This window comes from Mobula hypostoma, chromosome 15, assembly GCF_963921235.1.
Source record: "Mobula hypostoma chromosome 15, sMobHyp1.1, whole genome shotgun sequence".
NCBI classification, from domain to species: Eukaryota; Metazoa; Chordata; class Chondrichthyes; order Myliobatiformes; family Myliobatidae; genus Mobula; species Mobula hypostoma.
Window position 1 is genome coordinate 15645106 of NC_086111.1, and position 19066 is coordinate 15664171.

Genomic DNA, 19066 nt, shown 5'->3' on the forward strand with positions numbered 1-19066 from the left:
TTTGTGTGCTAGGCATTTGTATTGCACAGTAACTGGTTTCTCACCATATGAGAACAATCCATTCTGTATCTTTTACTTGTTCAATAAAAGACCTCATTTTTCCAGAGTGAACTTCATTTGCCTCAGTTTTTCCCCACATATGTAATTTGTGTGTGAATTTCACACTTTTGCTTATATTCTCATGAATTACTCTAACTCTTAAATGAATATTATTCACAGTTTGCATTTAACCAGTTATAATAATCCTATTTGTGCAAGCTTATCAAATATCATCCATCTCAACTATTCAATCAAACTAGTCAAATAGTCCACCTTGACCCCTAAAACAACTTAAATATCCAACCAGAGGAAGCAGGTTGAGCCCTATTTCTGGCTGTGTCCTCATCTAATAGATAAACACATGCTGTATGCTGGGTGATGTATAAGAAACTTTCTCCTTTCCGTATTCCGGGCCCAGTAGTAAACTTCTACCCCCTTTGTTGCTGAGACCATTTGTTTTTTTTTTGTTACATTTCACATTAAGATCTAACTTCACCTTTGAGCTTTGGTTTTACAATGAAAGGACCAGTCACAGACATCATGGAATTAACTTAGAACATAGAACACTGGAGCATAGTACAGGCTCTTTGGCCCACAATGTTGCGCCAACCTTTTAACCTACAGTAAAATCAATCTAACCGTTTCATCCTCCACAGCCCTTCGTCCATATGCCTATCTAAGAGTTGTTTAAATGCCCCTAATGTATCTGCCTCTACCACTCACGACTCTCTGTAAATAACTTACCTCTGACATCCCCCCTATACTTTCCTCCAATCACCTTAAAATTATGCCCTCTTGTTTTAGGCATTTCCACTCTGGGAAAAAATCTCAAGCTATCCACTTGATCTATGCCTTTTGTCATTGTGTACTCCTCTATATAGTCACCTCTCATCCTCCTTCGCTCCAGAGAGCTAAGCCCTCGCTTGCTCAACTTATCCTCATAAGATATGCTCTCTAATCCAGGCAGTACCCTGGTAAAACTCCTCTGCACCCTCTCTGAAACTTCCATATCCTTTCTATAATGAGATGACCAAAAATGAACACGATATTCCAAATGTAGTCTAACCAGGGTTTTATAGAGCTGCAACATTATTTCGCGATTCTTGAACTCAGTCCCCCAAATAATGAAAGCCATCAACCCATATTCCACAGCAGATGCCATCTCATTGGCATCTCAACCCTGGAACATCTGGATAGCAAAAATGCATGCATCAGGATATTCTTTATTGACTACAGCTCAGCATTCAATACCATCATCCCCTCAAAACTAATCACAAAGCTTCAAGATCTTGGCCTCAATACTTGCTTGTGCAATTGGATTCTCAATTTCCTCATCTGCAGATCCGATCAGTTCGGATTGGTAACAACATGTACATGAAGTGTTGTCGCAGGAAAGCAGCATCCACCAGCCAGGTCATGCTCTCTTCTTGCTGCTTCCCTCAGGAAGAAGGTCCAGGAGCCTCAGAATTTACACCACCATGTTCAGGAACAGTTATTACCCCTCAACTGTCAAACTCTATTGACTCACTTTCAAGGACTCTTCATCTTATGTTCTTGATCTATCTATCTACCTTCCTTCCTTCTTCTTCTTCTTCTTCTTCTTTGCTTTTGTATTTGGACAGTTTGTTGTCTTTTGCACATGAAGTTGATTCTGTCTTTCATTGGAAGAGGCCATTCAGGACCTGAGACAGTCCTTCCAGGTGAGGCGACACTTCACCTGTGAGTCGGCTGGGGTGATATACTGCATCCGGTGCTCCCGATGCAGCCTTCTATATATTGGTGAGACCTGATGCAGACTGGGAGACCGCTTTGCTGAACACCTACGCTCTGTCCACCAGAGAAAGCAGGATCTCCCAGTGGCCACACATTTTAATTCCACATCCCATTCCCTTTCTGATATGTCTATCCACGGCCTCCTCTACTGTCAAGATGAAGCCACACTCAGGTTGGAGGAACAACACCTTATATTCCATCTGGGTAGCCTCCAACCTGATGGCATGAACATTGACTTCTCTAACTTCCGTTAATGCCCCACCTCCCCCTCGTACCCCGTCCATTATTGCCCATCCTCTGGGCTTCCCCCTCCCCCTTTCTTTCTCCCTGGGCCTCCTGTCCCATGATCCTCTCATATCCCTTTCGCCAATCACCTGTCCAGCTCTTGGCTCCATCCCTCCCCCTCCTGTCTTCTCCTATCATTTTGGATCTCTCCCTCCCCCTCCCACTTTCAAATCTCTTACTGACTCTTCCTTCAGTTAGTCCTGATGAAGGGTCTCGGCCTGAAACGTCGACTGTACCTCTTCCTAGAGATGCTGCCTAGCCTGCTGCGTTCACCAGCAACTTTGATGTGTGTTGCTTGCTGTCTTTCATTGATTCTTTTATGCTTATTATTCGATTATGGATTTATTCAGTATGCCCACAAGAAAATGAATCTCAGGGTTGCATATGGTAACATATATGTACTTTGATAATAAATTAACTTTGAACTTTTAACTTTACCAACCTTGTCAACTTGCATGGCAACTTTAAGTGATCCATTATTCACATTCTCCTTGATCCTAGAATACCTACATTTAACAATAGTAACCTAGAAGTTCAAAGTCAGCACATAACTGAGACTTAAAATCAATCTTTCAGAATATCATAGCTGCCTGTGTGAAGAATTCTTCTCTAGCTAATATCTGGGTTGGACTTAGACTTGAGCCTTGAGAGGAAGACAGAAATCAGTTCCAAGATTCTGCTTGTGGCGTTCCATACTAGGATGCAGACACTTAAAGGGTTAGTGTATGAGGGCTTTGATGTCCCTGGGCTTGTACTCACTGGAGTTTAGAAGAATGAAGGAGGATCGCAATGGAACCTATCGAATATTGAAAGGCTTAGATAGAATGGATGTGGAGAGGAAGTTTCCTATAATGGGAGAGTCTAGGAATGGAGGGCACAGCCTCAGAGTACAAGGACGTCCCTTTCAAACAGAGAGAGGAGGAATTTCTTCAGCCAGAGGATGGTGAATCTGTGGAATTCATTGCTATGGAGCTCAAGTCATTGGCAACTGGGCACCTGATAACACAGGTTGATATGTTCTTGATTAGGAAGGGCACCAAAAGTTATGGGAAGAAGGCAGGAGAATGGGGTTGAGAGTGATTATACTGTAAATCAGCCACAATGGAATGGCAGAGCAGACTAAATGGGCTGAATGCCCTAATTTTTCCCCTATGTCTTATGGTCTTATGGGCAGAGTTTGTTATGAAAGAACAGCGTTGAAAGGTAATGGTAGCAGCTTGATCAGTAGTATTCCCGGTGCAAGTCTGTGGGTAGTGAAACAGCCAGGTGTAAACTGTCAAAATAAACAGAGGACAGTTTGTGTTGTGCAACGCATGAAGCTTTCTCGCATTATTCTTAAAGTATGGAAAAATGCTAAGCATATTCCATTCAGATGCCCCTTGAGAATTAGAGGCAAGGAACGTCAGCGTCAATCTTGGCAATGAGTGAATTCACTAAGGATTGACAAATGAAGGTACTTTAATCAGCTTTGAAAACTGAGAGCTTCTCAAACAGGAAGCAGAATGGAGACCTGAATGGAGACCTTTTGACACGAGAGATCATTAGAAAGCCACCTACAGAGTTTTTTTAGACAAGGACTCTCACTTCTACCTTTAAATTTGCAAAGCAGGATTCAACACAAAATGCAGAGAGAGTAAAACAAAATTATGTGAAATGCAGTTCTTTACCTTACTGATTAACCCAGCAGGAGACAAACCAGATGTGTTGGAAGCAACAAAGTAAGTGTACTAATTAAAAGTGGATGAAAAACTGCTATGGTACTTGTAATAATCTCCTACTGTGCTGTCAGGTGCCCAGTGTAGCAGGGAGCTGGTAATGCATTAGCCATAGATGGGTATACAGTACAATAGAATGGCCTGCCAGGGTTTTTACTATAGATAGATGTACAACATTAGGAAGTCACCCAGGCATAGTTATGGTTAGGTATCACAGGACCAACAGTCAAATTAAAGTATTCACAGTTACCAAAATAACATTTACTTATTTTCATATTATCCTGGTCTATTTAGAGTAATTGCCAAACTGGGTTATTATAATACATGTTGACTAGTAACATGGCAGAGAATGTATTCAGGGCACTGGGTAAGGAAATGAGAGAGAAATAGATTAATAGGCAATATTAAACAGAAACAAAAATATTTTATTACCCTATAGCCAGTAAAAAGGTGGTTATCAAAAACACTCGGTCAGTAAGGGATCTTTTTGGACACTAGCCTCCCCAGCATTGAGAACATCTTCAGAAGATGATATCTCAAAAAGGTGGTCTCCATTATTAAGGACCCCCACCAGCCAGGACATGCCCTTTTCTCGTTGCTATCATAAGGGAGGAGGTACAGGAACCTGAAGATACACACACTCAATGCTTTAGGAACAGCTTCTTCATCTCCGCACCACATCAGATTTCTGAATGGTTCATGAACCCATGAACGCTACCTCACTTTGACCCTTAAACCTCTTCTTGCACTGCTTACTTACTTTTCATTCCATATTACCTATTATAATTTTAAGCATATTTTATATATTGCACTGTAAAAAACAAACTTCACGAGAAATGTCAGTGATTCTGATTAGGGGTCTAAAAGGAAGATGATCTAAGATTGTTAAAGATATCAAATCAATACTTATATCCAACTTCACTGAGGAAGTTGTTGCTACCAATTGCACAGTGAAAGGGAGGTAGTGGAAAAATTAGATACAATAAGAATCAAAAAATTTTAAGTAACAGTCAAAATTTAAAAAAACCTTTGGACATGTCTTAGTTTTTTGAAGGAAGCAGGGTGTGGAGTCCCTGCGCTCTAGCTACAGCTCTCCTTGGGTGGCGAGTGTCACAGATCCGTAGCAACTGCAGCGCTCTGCTCTCTAGTCTAGTGAGATTTGGACCTAAGCATGTCCCTGCTGGCCTGTATGTTGCAAATATAATGTCACTGCCATAATTCAGTAACTGGTGGCTTGTGGAAGCAGTGAGAAGCCGATGTGTTCAGTGTTTAATGATGTGAGTATATGGTGAATGATTGACAGAAGATGTCACTTGGTGACTGAAGGCAATGTTTGACGTAGAGCAGTATGGGAAGCTGGTAGTGAGTTATTGGAAGGTAGGATTTGTTGCTGTCTGCATTGACATAACTTTGAGATCATTAAACTTCTTGTGACACTGCATTTACAGCCTCTGAGGGCCAAAAGCATGGCACATATGTCAGTGCATATTCTCTCTCCTGCTCTCTACCTTGTCACCTGACGCTTTGAGAGTTACATCTGAGGATGTTCCACTATAGTTTTTGAAACATTCCCAAAACCCAGTGAATGACTTCAACCAGTGGCTGCAGGAAATAAATTGCTTCACAGTTTCAAACAGAACTAGCCCTAATGTCTGCTAATGACCCCAACTATTCATCCATTCAGCCCCACAGTCCCTGTTGCACAGCAGCTTCATTTGAACATTCTTATCTTTGCCTTCATATTTCATGGTATTGTCTTTCTTCCTGTCTGCAGTTACCCTGTCACTTTATAATCTTCCCTGTCGCCGGAATCTTTGGTCTCCGGAATGCTATCAATGTTCGAGTTCCCCACACCATAATCTCCAGACATGATGGACTTTGACTTCTTATAAACTACCTCTTTGACCCAGATTTTCACAATAGTGTGCTGTCGTATTTTGTTTGATATCATTTCATGACAAACTCACAAAATATTATCACACAAATATGAGGGCAAGTTATTTGCATAATGGTGCTACGTAAACACAAGTAGTAGTTGAAGAAAATGTACAGTTTAGTGGAAAACAACCTGAGTATAGAACAGCTTGGAATACAGGTATTTGGACAGCCATTTCAAAGAGCTGGCAGGAGCTCAGTATGCCAGATGGCCTTCTTCTTTGTTCTATTCAGATTCTTACAAGATTTTCCTCAAATATTTTAGGCGTTCATTTTGCATTCCCACCAGCTACTCAATTGCAAGATACTTATCTATGTCACCAGGACATAAAAGCATGACATCTATTTGACAGGAAGTTCTTCCAATACTACAGTTTTATACAATAAGAATATATATAGATATATATAAAATATAGTAGGATATTAATTTATTCAATAATTGATGCCACGTCTATGAAATGTTTTCACTGCATGAGTAATATCACCTCTTACAGTTACAATGGCTGCAAACAGTTCCCTGCCTGCACTCACTGGGCTTTAAATTATTTTTATATATGAATAATTTTGAAATGTTCTAGAACTAATGAAGGCAATTTTTATAAGTAAGTTGTTTTTATAAAAATGTAATTTAAAGAAAAAGTTTTACAACTTGTGTTTCTGAACTCATATTTCACATTAGTGCAACTTTGCATTCAGCTACATTCTAATATTGCAATGAACACCATATATAATTAAACCTCATTGTCTAATTAGTTTTTAATATATTGTATCTGGAATAAATAAAATGAGTTTGGAAACACATGTAGATGGATGCTTTGGGTGCTGAAAACTTCATTTTAATTTTGCCCACTGTCTTTCAAATCACGGTGTACTTGGCTTTGCCCTCATGGGCCTTAATGCTGTGCTGAAATAGGGTAGGTTACAGGTTCAGTATGATCCATGCAGAAAGAGAAAAGAATATTGTGCAGTCAGAATGAGAATTAAATGGCTTGCTATTCAAGGAGGGATATAAAACGATCATGTTTGTGTCTCATTTTGATTATTGAAACTTGATAATAAAGATGAGGGATACATGTCATGCTGTGTGATAAATAACCATGGACTGTAATTAGATAATTACACTGAATATAATTATATTGATAGAACATTACAGAACCATTGAGTGTCATCTGACGGTGAAATACACACAGTGGCCACTTTATTAGGTATCCCTGTGCACCTGCTCGTTAGTGCAAATATCTAATCAGCCAATCACATGGCAGCAACTCAGTGTATGAAGACATGCAGACGTGGTCAAGAGGTTCCAGTGTTGTTCAGATTAAACATCAGAATGGAGAAGAAATGTGATCTAAGTGACTTTGACATTGGAATAATCGTTGGTGCCAGACAGGGTGGTTTGAATGGCTTCAGAAACTACTAATCCCCTGGGATTTTCACGCATAACAGTGTCTAGAGTTTACAGAGAATGGTGCTCAAAACAGAAAAAATATCCAGTGAGCAGCAGTTCTGAGGGTAAAAATGCCTTGTTAATAAGAGAGGTCAGAGGAGAATGGCCAGACTGGTTCAAGCTGACAGGAAGATGACACTAACTCTCTGAATGCACAACATATCAAACCTTGAAGTATATAGGTTACAGCAGCAGAAGACCATGAACATACACACAGTGGCCACTTTAATACATGCAAGAGGGACGTAATAACATGGCCAGTGAGTGTACAACTCTGCAATAAGAATAAAGTACGTATAACATAATATAGTAACAATTCGTGTAACGTTACTGTAATGTATCAGTGCCACATCTTCAATAATACTGCATTGATACAACAATGAATACATGGGAAAAAATTCTAAGGTTCTTTCCAGGAAGAGAAATTAGGAAAAGTGATTAAAACTTAGTCAAGGAGATGGATTTTAATGGCAGAGAAGAAGATTACTTCAGGAGAAAATTAGGAAATTGAGCAAACACTGGTCCATGTTTTTGAATGCAAGGGTAGAAATGGTGATGGGGTCTGAAATACCATTGTTAGAGATCTCACCCTTCTTCACAGAGGTGGATTTCCGTAATGCAGCTCTGTTATGTAACTTAGGGTTGAGAAAATAATGAAAAGGATGATGTGGTAATTCTTATCTAATTGTTTTTATGAACTGGTGCTGGTTGTTGTTTACTAGATTGTCAAAGAGTATGTGTCCACAAATGTATTCCCTGTTGATCGGTTCTTTTGTGTTATATGGGATTGAAATTAAAATTTACTCAGTATTGAGTTACTTGGATTATATTCCCGATTTATTATAGAAGAGGAAAATTAAGCTCAAATCTCTGATATACAATCTCCATATTTGATTATTTCTGATCACAACTGAAAGCTAATATGCAAATTAGTGCAATTACAGAGGGTGTGGACAAACTTGAGTTGTTTTCTCTTGGATGACGGAGGCTGAGGGAAGACCTCATAGAAGTTTATAAGATTATGAGTGGCATTGATAGACTAGACAGCTGGTATCTTTTTCCAGGGTTGAAACACCTAATACTAGAAAGCATGCATTTAAGGTGAGAAGCGTTAAGTTCAAAGGATATGTGCAAAATAAGCTTTTTACACAGAGGATGGTGGGTGCCTGGAATGTACAGCCAGGGGTGGTAGTGGGGAAAAATACGTTAGAGGCATTTACAAGGCTCTTACAGGCACATGAATGTACGGAGAATGGAGGGATACGGACATTATGTAGGCAGAGGGATTAATTTAATGAGGCATTTAATTAGTTTGGCACAACATTGTGGGCTGAAGGGTCTGTTTCTGTGCTGCGGTTTTCTATGCTCTGTGTTTTCCATAGAATTAATAGATGTTTAAATATAGTAATTGTGCTGAAATTCTTTAAGCCTATGAATTTTAATATGGAACAAGAAATGAAAATGAATGAAGTGGAAGCAAGCTTCTACTTTGATCGGTTTCTGGCAATACCTATATAAAGCACTTTGCTAGGTTGGAATCAGTGTGTCTACACATTATTGTCAGCTGGACTGGGCTATAGAAGATTCCTTGAATGACAGCAGTTATCAGGACACTACTTGGGGCAGCTAAGTTCAATTCTGAGTGTGAGATACTCAATCAGACAGGACTGGAATCCTGTCTTGCTGTCAAAATGGTACAGAATTCATCTTGAATAAGCTCCTCGGCCAGATGACAGATTGGTTGGCATTTTTAAAAAGTTTTCAAATATCAACATGCGTGCTATATAAAATCATTGGAGTTTTTCCGCCCAGAATTGGGGAATCAGGAACTAAAGGGCATAGGGTAGAGACTTAGTAGGAACCTGATGGGCAACTTTTTCACCAGTGGGTGGCTTGTATATGGAATGAGTTGCCAAAGAAGTGTTTGAAGCAGGTACATTAACAACATTTAAATGCCATTCAGACAGGTGCATGGGTAGCAATGTGGGTAAAATGCAGGCAGATGGGACTAGTTTAGATGAGTATCGTGGGTAGCTTGGATGAGTTGGGCTGAAGGGCTTGTTTCTATGTTCTATGACCTTATAAACAAAACTTAAAGAAAATCTCTTGACAATCCAGGGAGCTGCAGGTACTCTGTATCTGACATATCTGCAGAAACATGGTCAGAAACGTATATATAAACATATATTCAAGATGAATAATAATAAAAAAAGGTATTTTTATAAAAACCTTTCACAGATTCAAATCACCACCAAGGAGTTTTTCAGCTAATGAAATGCCACTGAAATCTATTCATGATTGTAGCGAGGTGAATGTAGTAGTGAACCTGCACCCATTGCAGTTCCACAGACAGCAATGAGGTGGTGACCAGATCATTTAGTATTGTTTGAAGAACTGATGTTTGTGCAGGTCCATGCTGCTGTTAGAGAAGTGCCGAGGGATTACCCTCTTTGGAAAGGATTCATTTCAAAGTCAGCCCTCAACACAAAGTGGTGTAGCCTCAGTTCTTCTGTTGTGTGACTGCGCTGAGTTGTAACTTCAACTGACTGCATGCTGATTCAGTGGAGCATAGTGGTTCATGTAACGGCGATACAGCACCAGCAACCTGTCCTCAGTTTCCACCGCTGTCTCTAAAGTGTTTGTACATCCTCCCTGTGACTGCGTGGTTTCCTCCGGGTGCTCCGATTTCCTCCGGGTGCTCCGATTTCCTTCCACACTCCAAACACATTCCAGTTAGTAGGTTAATTTGTCACATGGGTGTAATTGGGCAGCGCAGGCTTGTGGTCTGGAAGGACCTGTTACCGTGCTGTATCTCTAAATAGAAAAAAGCTTAATGACTTCTGATGGCGAACTATTTCTTCCCGTAAAATCATCCTCTAAGCCCAATTTTCATCTAACATCTGGCTTCCTGGCTCAGTTTTCTTACATCTAACTCTGGATTGCCTTCAGATTCTCTTTATGTTAAGAATACAACATAGAACCATTATGTGTGTGTGTGTGTGGGGGGGGGAATGGAGGGTAGTGGTGGATGTGGGTGGTGGGGGGTGACAATGTAAACTTCTCCTTCAATGGAACTGAACTTCAGAAGTGGAGTGCTGGTTTATGCAAAACTCTGTTGCAGTTCCACCGGGCTGAATTTGCTCTCTATGCCATTTTATCCATGTATCTGTTATATATGCACAAATGACAATGAAATAGCCGAATCAAATATTTTTACTGAGTTATGTTAGCCATGGCATACGCTGGGCGGCTTACAGTGTGGGAACATTGAACCGGGCCTTCTAAGACGTAAACAAGTGCACTTGAAAGCCTGCACAAAAAGAGAGAGCCTCCCATCTGTAGGAGACCTGTTCAATTCACCACATAATCAATAGTTACGTGCACTTGCCACATTCTTGCAATCGATCCAGTACAGTTTAATCTTAATATAACCTTCCCTGGATATCTAATTCCTAATTTATTTTAGCCTGATGCTTCCTGCGCTACCTATTTTGATGAGTACTTTGTGATGGAGAGTTCTTTGACCAAGCTCTCACCAACATCTAATTTCCTGTCAACTCTAAATCTACAGCTATCCCACAGATGTTGACCCTGAAGTTAGTTCAGTATGTTTCCACTTCTCTCAATATATTGTTTCTTGTCCTTTAGGAACGGAAGCTATGTGCTCATCCCTGTCTGGAGATCTACTGTGGGGAAATTATCTACTATGTCTGCCCTTTGGCACGTCAGAGTGACTTTTATGTTCCTGAAGTAAAGAATGCTGACAAGAAACAGACAGAAGAGGACACAGATGATGCTCGTACAGAGGTTGCAGGTAAATTACAGACGTGGTCTTGGTAAAGAGAAGAACAGTTGCTGAATGGTAAAAGTCATGTTAGTTCAGCACACAAGTTTTGGGAGGGTGCTGAGTTCCAAAGATTGAACTTTTGTGACATTTTTTGTGAGCTCTTTAAAGCCACTGCCTGGTGCCATAAATGATTGGGGACACAATATGTTGGATCTCAGGATGATTAAATGAGTGAACACATCAGATCCTACACCCATCCACTAGCTACGAGTGGAGTTAGTCCGGATGGAGCTGGAACAGGATATCATGCCACAGAGAAAGATCTTTCTCTCTCTTGTTCTGTTTGTCATGTTTTTTCTTCAATTCCTCTTCCAGACTTAGCAAAATATCTGTGTGGGTTCTCTACCCAAAATTACAACTGTCCATTTCCCTCCATTGAGTTCCTCCAACATTTTGTACGTTGTCCATGATCCAATGTTTGCGTTCTCCTATATTGTGCCCATCAAAATTTATTCTTTGTCGGAGAATTTACAACTTAAATATTATAGGTTGTGAATTTGTCTTGGCAAAGTTATCATATGTGCTTCGATCCTCCTGTTAAACTGCTGGTGGATGGCAATTTGTGGGTGTATTTTTATAGAGTCATAGAGTACTATAGCGCAGAAACAGGCCCTTTGGCCCATCTAGACAGTGCCAAGCTATTATTATGCCTAGTCCCATCAGCCCACATCTAGACATAGTCCGACATACTCCTCACATGCACATACTTATCTAAATTTCTCTTAAATGATAAAATCAAACCCACATCTACCACTTTCACGGGCAGCTCATTCCGCATTCTCACCACACTGAGTGAAGAGATTCCCCCTCAAGATACCTTTAAACATTTCACCTTTCACCCTTAACCTATGACCTCTAGTTTTAGTCTTACTCAATCTCAGTGGAAAAAACTTGTTTGCATTTACCCTATATATACCCCTCATAAATTTGTATACCTTTGTCAAATCTCTCCTCACTCTCCTACCCTGCGGGAAATGAAGTCCGAACCAGTTCAACCTTTCCCTATAACCCAGGTCCTCAGATCCCAGCAACATTCTGTAAATTTACTCTTTCAATCATATTGACATCTCTTCCGTACACAATACCCCAAGTTAGGCCAGAACTGTACACAATACCCCAAGTTAGGACTCATCAACATCTTCTACAACTTCAACATAACATCCCAACATTTGTACTCAATACATTGATTTATGAAGGCCAATGTGCCAAAAGCTCTCTTTATGACCCTATTTACCTGTGACCCCACTTTCAAGGAAATATGGATCCCTCTGTTCAATCGCTTTCCTCAGTGTCCTACTGTTCATAATGTAAATCCTATCCTGGTTGGTCCTCTCAATGTACAACACCTCACACATGTCTGTATTAAATTCCATCTGCCATTTTTCAGCTCATTTTCCCAGCTGGTCCAAATCCCGCTACAAGCTTTGATAATCTTCCTCGCTGTTCACTACACCTCTAATCTTGGTGTCATCCACAAATTTGTTGATCCAGTTTAGCAAGTTATGAAGGACAGTGATCTATGAAGCAAGCATGAAGGAAGAAGGAATTCTCCGATTGAATCAAGATTTCCTTTACCACACATGCACATCACATGACATCCAGGATAGTGTCATGTATGACCAAGCTGTGTCCAGAGGCAGGTTGAGGTGAATACGTGTGGGGCTGTGCTTAGAGTGGATGGATATGGACTGAGGCATTCAGTATGTAAGGGTTGTGGAATGGGGGAGGAGCAGTCATTGGGAAGTGGGGAGTTGTAGGTAAAAGGAGTGAGGGGTAGGGAGTAGTGAGGGATGGATGGTGGGAGTGAGGGGTGAGTGAGTGAGTAAAAGGGGAGATGGATGGTGGGAGTGAGCAGAGGACTGGGAATGGACAGTGGGAGTGAGGGGTGAGTGAGCAGTTCAAGTTTATTGGCACAGGCACACACTCACTGGCCACTTTATTAGGCACATCTGTACACCAGCTTGTTAATGCAGATATCAAGTCAGCCAATCATGTGGCAGTAACTCAATGTATAAATGCATGCAGACATGGCCAATGGGGAAGAAATATGGGCTAAGTGATTTTGACCGTGGAAGGATTGCGGGTGCCTAATGAAATGGTTTCAGTATCTCAGAAACTGCTGATTTCCTGGGATCTTCACACACAACAGTTTCCAGAGTTTACAGAGAATAGTGCAAAAAGCAAAAAACATACAGTGAGTGGCAGTTCTGTAGGTGAAAATGCCCTGTTAATGAGAGAGGTCAGAGGAGAATGGCCAGACTAGTTTAAACTGATGGGAAGGTGACAAGTAACCACGCCTTACAGCCAGTCTCTGTTCATACAACACATCGAACCTTGAAGTGAATGGGCCATAACAAAGGAAGGCCACAAACATACACTCAGGAGCCACTTTATTAGGTAAAGGGGTCACCTAATAGAGAGGCCACTGAGTGTACATTTCCAGGGTATGAACACCATGAAAATGAGCTTTTTACGCCAGTTGCACGGTACATTACAACATGACAAGCATAAATTAGCATATAATTTACATAATCTACATGGCAACATTTCCAGAAATAAACATAACAACAGTAGTGCAAATTGAGAGAGATAAAATAAACATAATCTGTGACAGTACAGGGTTTTTCATGTCAGTTCAAGAACGATGGGGAAGAAGCTGTTATTGAACCATGAGTTATGGGTCTACAGGCTCCTGAACCTCCTGCCTGCTGGTAACATCAGAGAAGAGGGTGGGGATCCTTAATAACGGATGTTGCCTTCCTAAGACATCACCTCTTGTCAAAACCCTTGATGGTACAAGTAAGGGAATAGACGAACAGTGGGGGCTGAGTGAGTGGAGGCTAGGGAAGGATGAGTGCGAGGTTCAATTTATTTGAGTTGATCAAATGTAGAAGATCCACACCTGTAGTAAACCTAATTGATTGTCAGAAGTTTATTAACTTTTGGAGTATTTTGTGCAGTTTTGGGTCCCTTAGCTGAGAAATGATATGCTACCATTGGAGATGGTCCAGAGGAGGTTCACAATAATGATCCCAGGAATGAAAGGGTTATGTGGAGTGTTTGATGGCTCTGGGCCTGTACTTGTTGGAGTTAGAGGATTGGTGGGAGGGGGTGGGGAGGGTGGGTTCCATTGAAACCTATTGAATATTGATAGAATGGATGTGGTGAGGGTGTTTCCTATAGTGGGGGAGTCTAGGACTAAAGAGCTCAACCTCGGGATGCAAGGATATCCTTTTACAGCAGATATGAGGAGGGATTCCTTTTGCTAGAGGGCAGTGAATCTGTGCAATTCATTGCCACAGACAGCTGTGGGGGCCAAGTCATTGAGTATATTTAAGGTGAAACAGGGTCTTAATTTAGTAAGGGCATCAAAGATTACAGGGAGAATGCAATAGAATGGGGCTGAGAGGATAATAAATCAGCCACGATTGAAAGGCAAAGCAAGCTTGGCCTAATTATGCTCCTTATGTTTTATGGTCTTATGAAGTTGTCCGTTACGGAAGCCCAACACTTGAGCTTATCCAACCCGGAGCTGTTAGTACATTCTGAGTTAATGAAGTTTGTTCCTAACCTTTAAGGAACAGCATTCTCAGTATTTCAGAGACTTCTCTGTACACTGCAGATTTAGTGTCTTAATGAACTCCAATTTAGTAGAGCCTCCAAAGTAAATTTGAACTGTTGTGAAGAAGTTAAAATTAATATCTAAATGAATTCTGTGCTTTGCATCAGTTGTCATATTTATTATCTTGTGCTGACTTTTATTAATCTGGATTAGGTCACAATTTATAGCAGTAATCTATCACTTTCTAAATGGAGGTTGGAAGATCAGTCTACAACTTATTTACAGTAAAGTAGCATTCTATCATTCATAACATTTAAGCATTTAAAGGTTGCATGGATGAACTACAACAATTGTTCATCCCAGTTTGGCAAAAGAATAAATCAAGGAAGGTAGTGCACCCGTGGCTGACAAGAGAAATTAGGGATAGTATCAATTCCAAAGAAGAAGCATACAAATTAGCCAGAGAAAGTGGCTCACCTGAGGACTGGGAGAAATTCAGAGTTCAGCAGAGGAGGACAAAGGGCTTAATTAGGAAGGGGAAAAAAGATTATGAGAGAAAACTGGCAGGGAACATAAAAACAGACTGTAAAAGCTTTTATAGATATGTAAAAAGGAAAAGACTGGTAAAGACAAATGTAGGTCCCTTGCAGACAGAAACAGGTGAATTGATTATGGGGAGCAAGGACATGGCAGACCAATTGAATAATTACTTTGGTTCTGCCTTCACTAAGGAGGACATAAATAATCTTCCAGAAATAGTAGGGGACAGAGGGTCCAGTGAGATGGAGGAACTGAGCGAAATACATGTTAGTAGGGAAGTGGTGTTAGGTAAATTGAAGGGATTGAAGGCAGATAAATCCCCAGGGCCAGATGGTCTGCATCCTAGAGTGCTTAAGGAAGTAGCCCAAGAAATAGTGGATGCATTAGTGATAATTTTTCAAAACTCGTTAGATTCTGGACTAGTTCCTGAGGATTGGAGGGTGGCTAATGTAACTCCACTTTTTAAAAAAGGAGGGAGAGAGAAACCGGGGAATTATAGACCAGTTAGCCTAACGTCGGTGGTGGGGAAACTGCTGGAGTCAGTTATCAAGGATGTGATAACAGCACATTTGGAAAGCGGTGAAATGATTGGACAAAGTCAGCATGGATTTGTGAAAGGAAAATCATGTCTGATGAATCTCATAGAATTTTTTGAGGATGTAACTAGTAGAGTGGATAGGGGAGAACCAGTGGATGTGGTATATTTGGATTTTCAAAAGGCTTTTGACAAGGTCCCACACAGGAGATTAGTGTGCAAACTTAAAGCACACGGTATTGGGGGTAAGGTATTGGTGTGGGTGGAGAATTGGTTAGCAGACAGGAAGCAAAGAGTGGGAATAAACGGGACCTTTTCAGAATGGCAGGCGGTGACTAGTGGGGTACCGCAAGGCTCAGTGCTGGGACCCCAGTTGTTTACAATATATATTAATGACTTGGATGAGGGAATTAAATGCAGCATCTCCAAGTTTGCGGATGACACGAAGCTGGGTGGCAGTGTTAGCAGTGAGGAGGATGCTAAGAGGATGCAGGGTGACTTGGATAGGTTGGGTGAGTGGGCAAATTCATGGCAGATGCAATTTAATGTGGATAAATGTGAAGTTATCCACTTTGGTGGCAAAAATAGGAAAACAGATTATTATCTGAATGGTGGCCGATTAGGAAAAGGGGAGGTGCAACGAGACCTGGGTGTCATTATACACCAGTCATTGAAAGTGGGCATGCAGGTACAGCAGGCGGTGAAAAAGGAGAATGGTATGCTGGCATTTATAGCGAGAGGATTCGAGTACAGGAGCAGGGAGGTACTACTGCAGTTGTACAAGGCCTTGGTGAGACCACACCTGGAGTATTGTGTGCAGTTTTGGTCCCCTAATCTGAGGAAAGACATCTTTGCCATAGAGGGAGTACAAAGAAGGTTCACCAGATTGATTCTGGGATGGCAGGACTTTCATATGAAGAAAGACTGGATGAACTGGGCTTGTACTCGTTGGAATTTAGAAGATTGAGGGGGGATCTGATTGAAACATATAAGATCCTAAAGGGATTGGACAGGCTAGATGCAGGAAGATTGTTCCCGATGTTGGGGAAGTCCAGAACGAGGGGCCACAGTTTGAGGATAGAGGGGAAGCCTTTTAGGACCGAGATTGGGAAAAACTTCTTCACACAGAGAGTGGTGAATCTGTGGAATTCTCTGCCACAGGAAACAGTTGAGGCCAGTTCACTGGCTATATTTAAGAGGGAGTTAGATATGGCCCTTGTGGCTACGGGGGTCAGGGGGTATGGAGGGAAGGCTGGGGCGGGGTTCTGAGTTGGATGATCAGCCATGATCATAATAAATGGCAGTGCAGGCTCGAAGGGCCGAATGGCCTACTCCTGCACCTATTTTCTATGTTTCTATGTTTCTATAACGGAATGATTAATATCCACGATCTTTGCAGCTCTTCATGTGCATCTTTTAGCCAGTTTCCTCCCCTCACTTTCTATCCTATCTGGAGTTGCTGTTTTGGTGAATTCTGTGGTCACTGATGCCACCATGGCCAAGTGCTTCACTGAACAAGATATTCTTATGGTGAGACATCAGTGCCAAGAACACCTGTTCCTCTCTCCAGCTATATGTACATTTTAACAAAACCCATTCGTTAAGCAAAATTAGGAATCTTGACTTTTACTCATTATCTTGTAATTGATGAGGCCTGGTAGTTAACCTGTGAATTGGAACCCATGAACTCAGAGCACACCAGTTGTCCATAGTAGGAAGCACCAAAAAGTTATACTGAGCCAGGTGCAAGCAGCTAGCCATAAGGTATGACCCAACATTTGTCATGTTGACTAGAAAGTTCCAACAAATATTCAGATATTTTTCTTTCTTTGGGCAAATTTAAAACCACACAGTCACACATTCTTTTTACAATCTACATTATTATACCCATGTTACAACTGTTTTGCCATTTCCCCTGGACATCATTACAATAATCCCTCTGCAGTCCAACAAATGACTTCCCTCCGTCATGTCTTTCGAAATGCAGGTGATGTGGTGCCAGCTCAGTGCACAGTTTATCAGACAATGAACCACTTCGTATTGGCATAAAGGATGATAGCACTCACTCCACAGAAGAACCAGACAATGAGTCCACTGAGAGATTTTGAACCCCTCTCCTTAACATTCAATATCCTTCCCACCATTAATGACTTTCAGCATTGATATCTGTGCATCTGTGGATGTGAATTTACCTCCACTGAGGACATTTACAGCAGCAGGTGCAGAAAGAAGGCCTGGAAGATCATCGGGGATACCAGTCACCCCACCGTAAACTGTTCAGCTGCTTCCGTCTGGCAAACGGTACCGCAGCATATGCTCCCTGGTTAGAACACCTTCTACTGAAGGGCATTGAAAGTATTTTCCACAAAGTAAATTGTTATGATCTAGGATTATACACCTCTGGGAAAAGTGTTTAAAATGTTTCCCCAGTAAAAAAAAATGTGAAGCAAGTAGATTTCATAGGCCATGGGAATGAGTGAGAATTTGGGACTGATGCATTGAGTCCTCTTAGACTCAATGGGCCATTTGCTGCCTTTCTTTCTGCAGTGTTCTATGGGGTTATGATTCTAACTGGGGAACCATCTCACACAGGTTCACAGATCACAATTCCCACGGGTGACTGTGTAAAACAAAGGCAAAGGCCGGATGAATTCCAGACACACTCTGGGTTTCCAGTGAACCACTATTGAGGTGGGGTGAGGAGAAGATAGAACATGATACCTCCCACAGTTCAGCTCTAGCATCAGAAACCATCTTGCTTATATGTGTAAATGTGTGATGTGCCTGCCAAATAGAAGAATCCCTGTGGTAATTTCCATTGCACTAACAACCATAGTGCTCCAAAACCATCTGTTAGTGTCAACTTGATAAAGGTCCTTTCTGTGCCTGCATTATAAAAGTATTTTAAAAAACTTTTTTGTGGGGGGCAATAACTGTACATTCTAATTCATTGGCTTTCAAAGCCAGCCTAATGCCTGAGATGTAAAATCACTCCATGATGTAAAATGGTCATACCCTGAGAATTGAAACCCTAGACAGATACTTTGAAGGTGATTGTTGTGATGTTTTGTAACTCCAAGACATAAAACTAATTGGAAGAAAAACAGAGGAGTCCAAAATGAGACTCTAAAATTCCGTTCTTACTTTAAGCGAGGTTAGCGCATATGACACAGTGGTGTTTTGCTGTATGCCATTCACATACTTTTACATATAACCCATAACGTATTATTTAAAAAAACAAGAACGCTTAGTCGAACAATATATTTACAATATTACTGAAATATTAAATACACAACAATCTTATGAATACAGGGAGGGATACCATAGCTGAAACTGTGCTGTTGCACTGAACAGATATATTTGGAACACTGACAGCAAATAGCTTGAG

General features: G+C 41.0%; 1 protein-coding gene across 1 annotated transcript in view; it reads left to right on the forward strand.

Moving 5' to 3' along the window:
- The window catches only part of LOC134356716 (testis-expressed protein 264 homolog), a 440281-nt gene that overhangs the window by 346326 nt on the left and 74889 nt on the right, over positions 1–19066 (forward strand). Inside the window, exon 3 of the mRNA XM_063067773.1 lies at positions 10843–11008. Within this exon, the coding sequence (XP_062923843.1) occupies positions 10843–11008 (166 nt within the window). The remainder of the gene's footprint in view (positions 1–10842; positions 11009–19066) is intronic.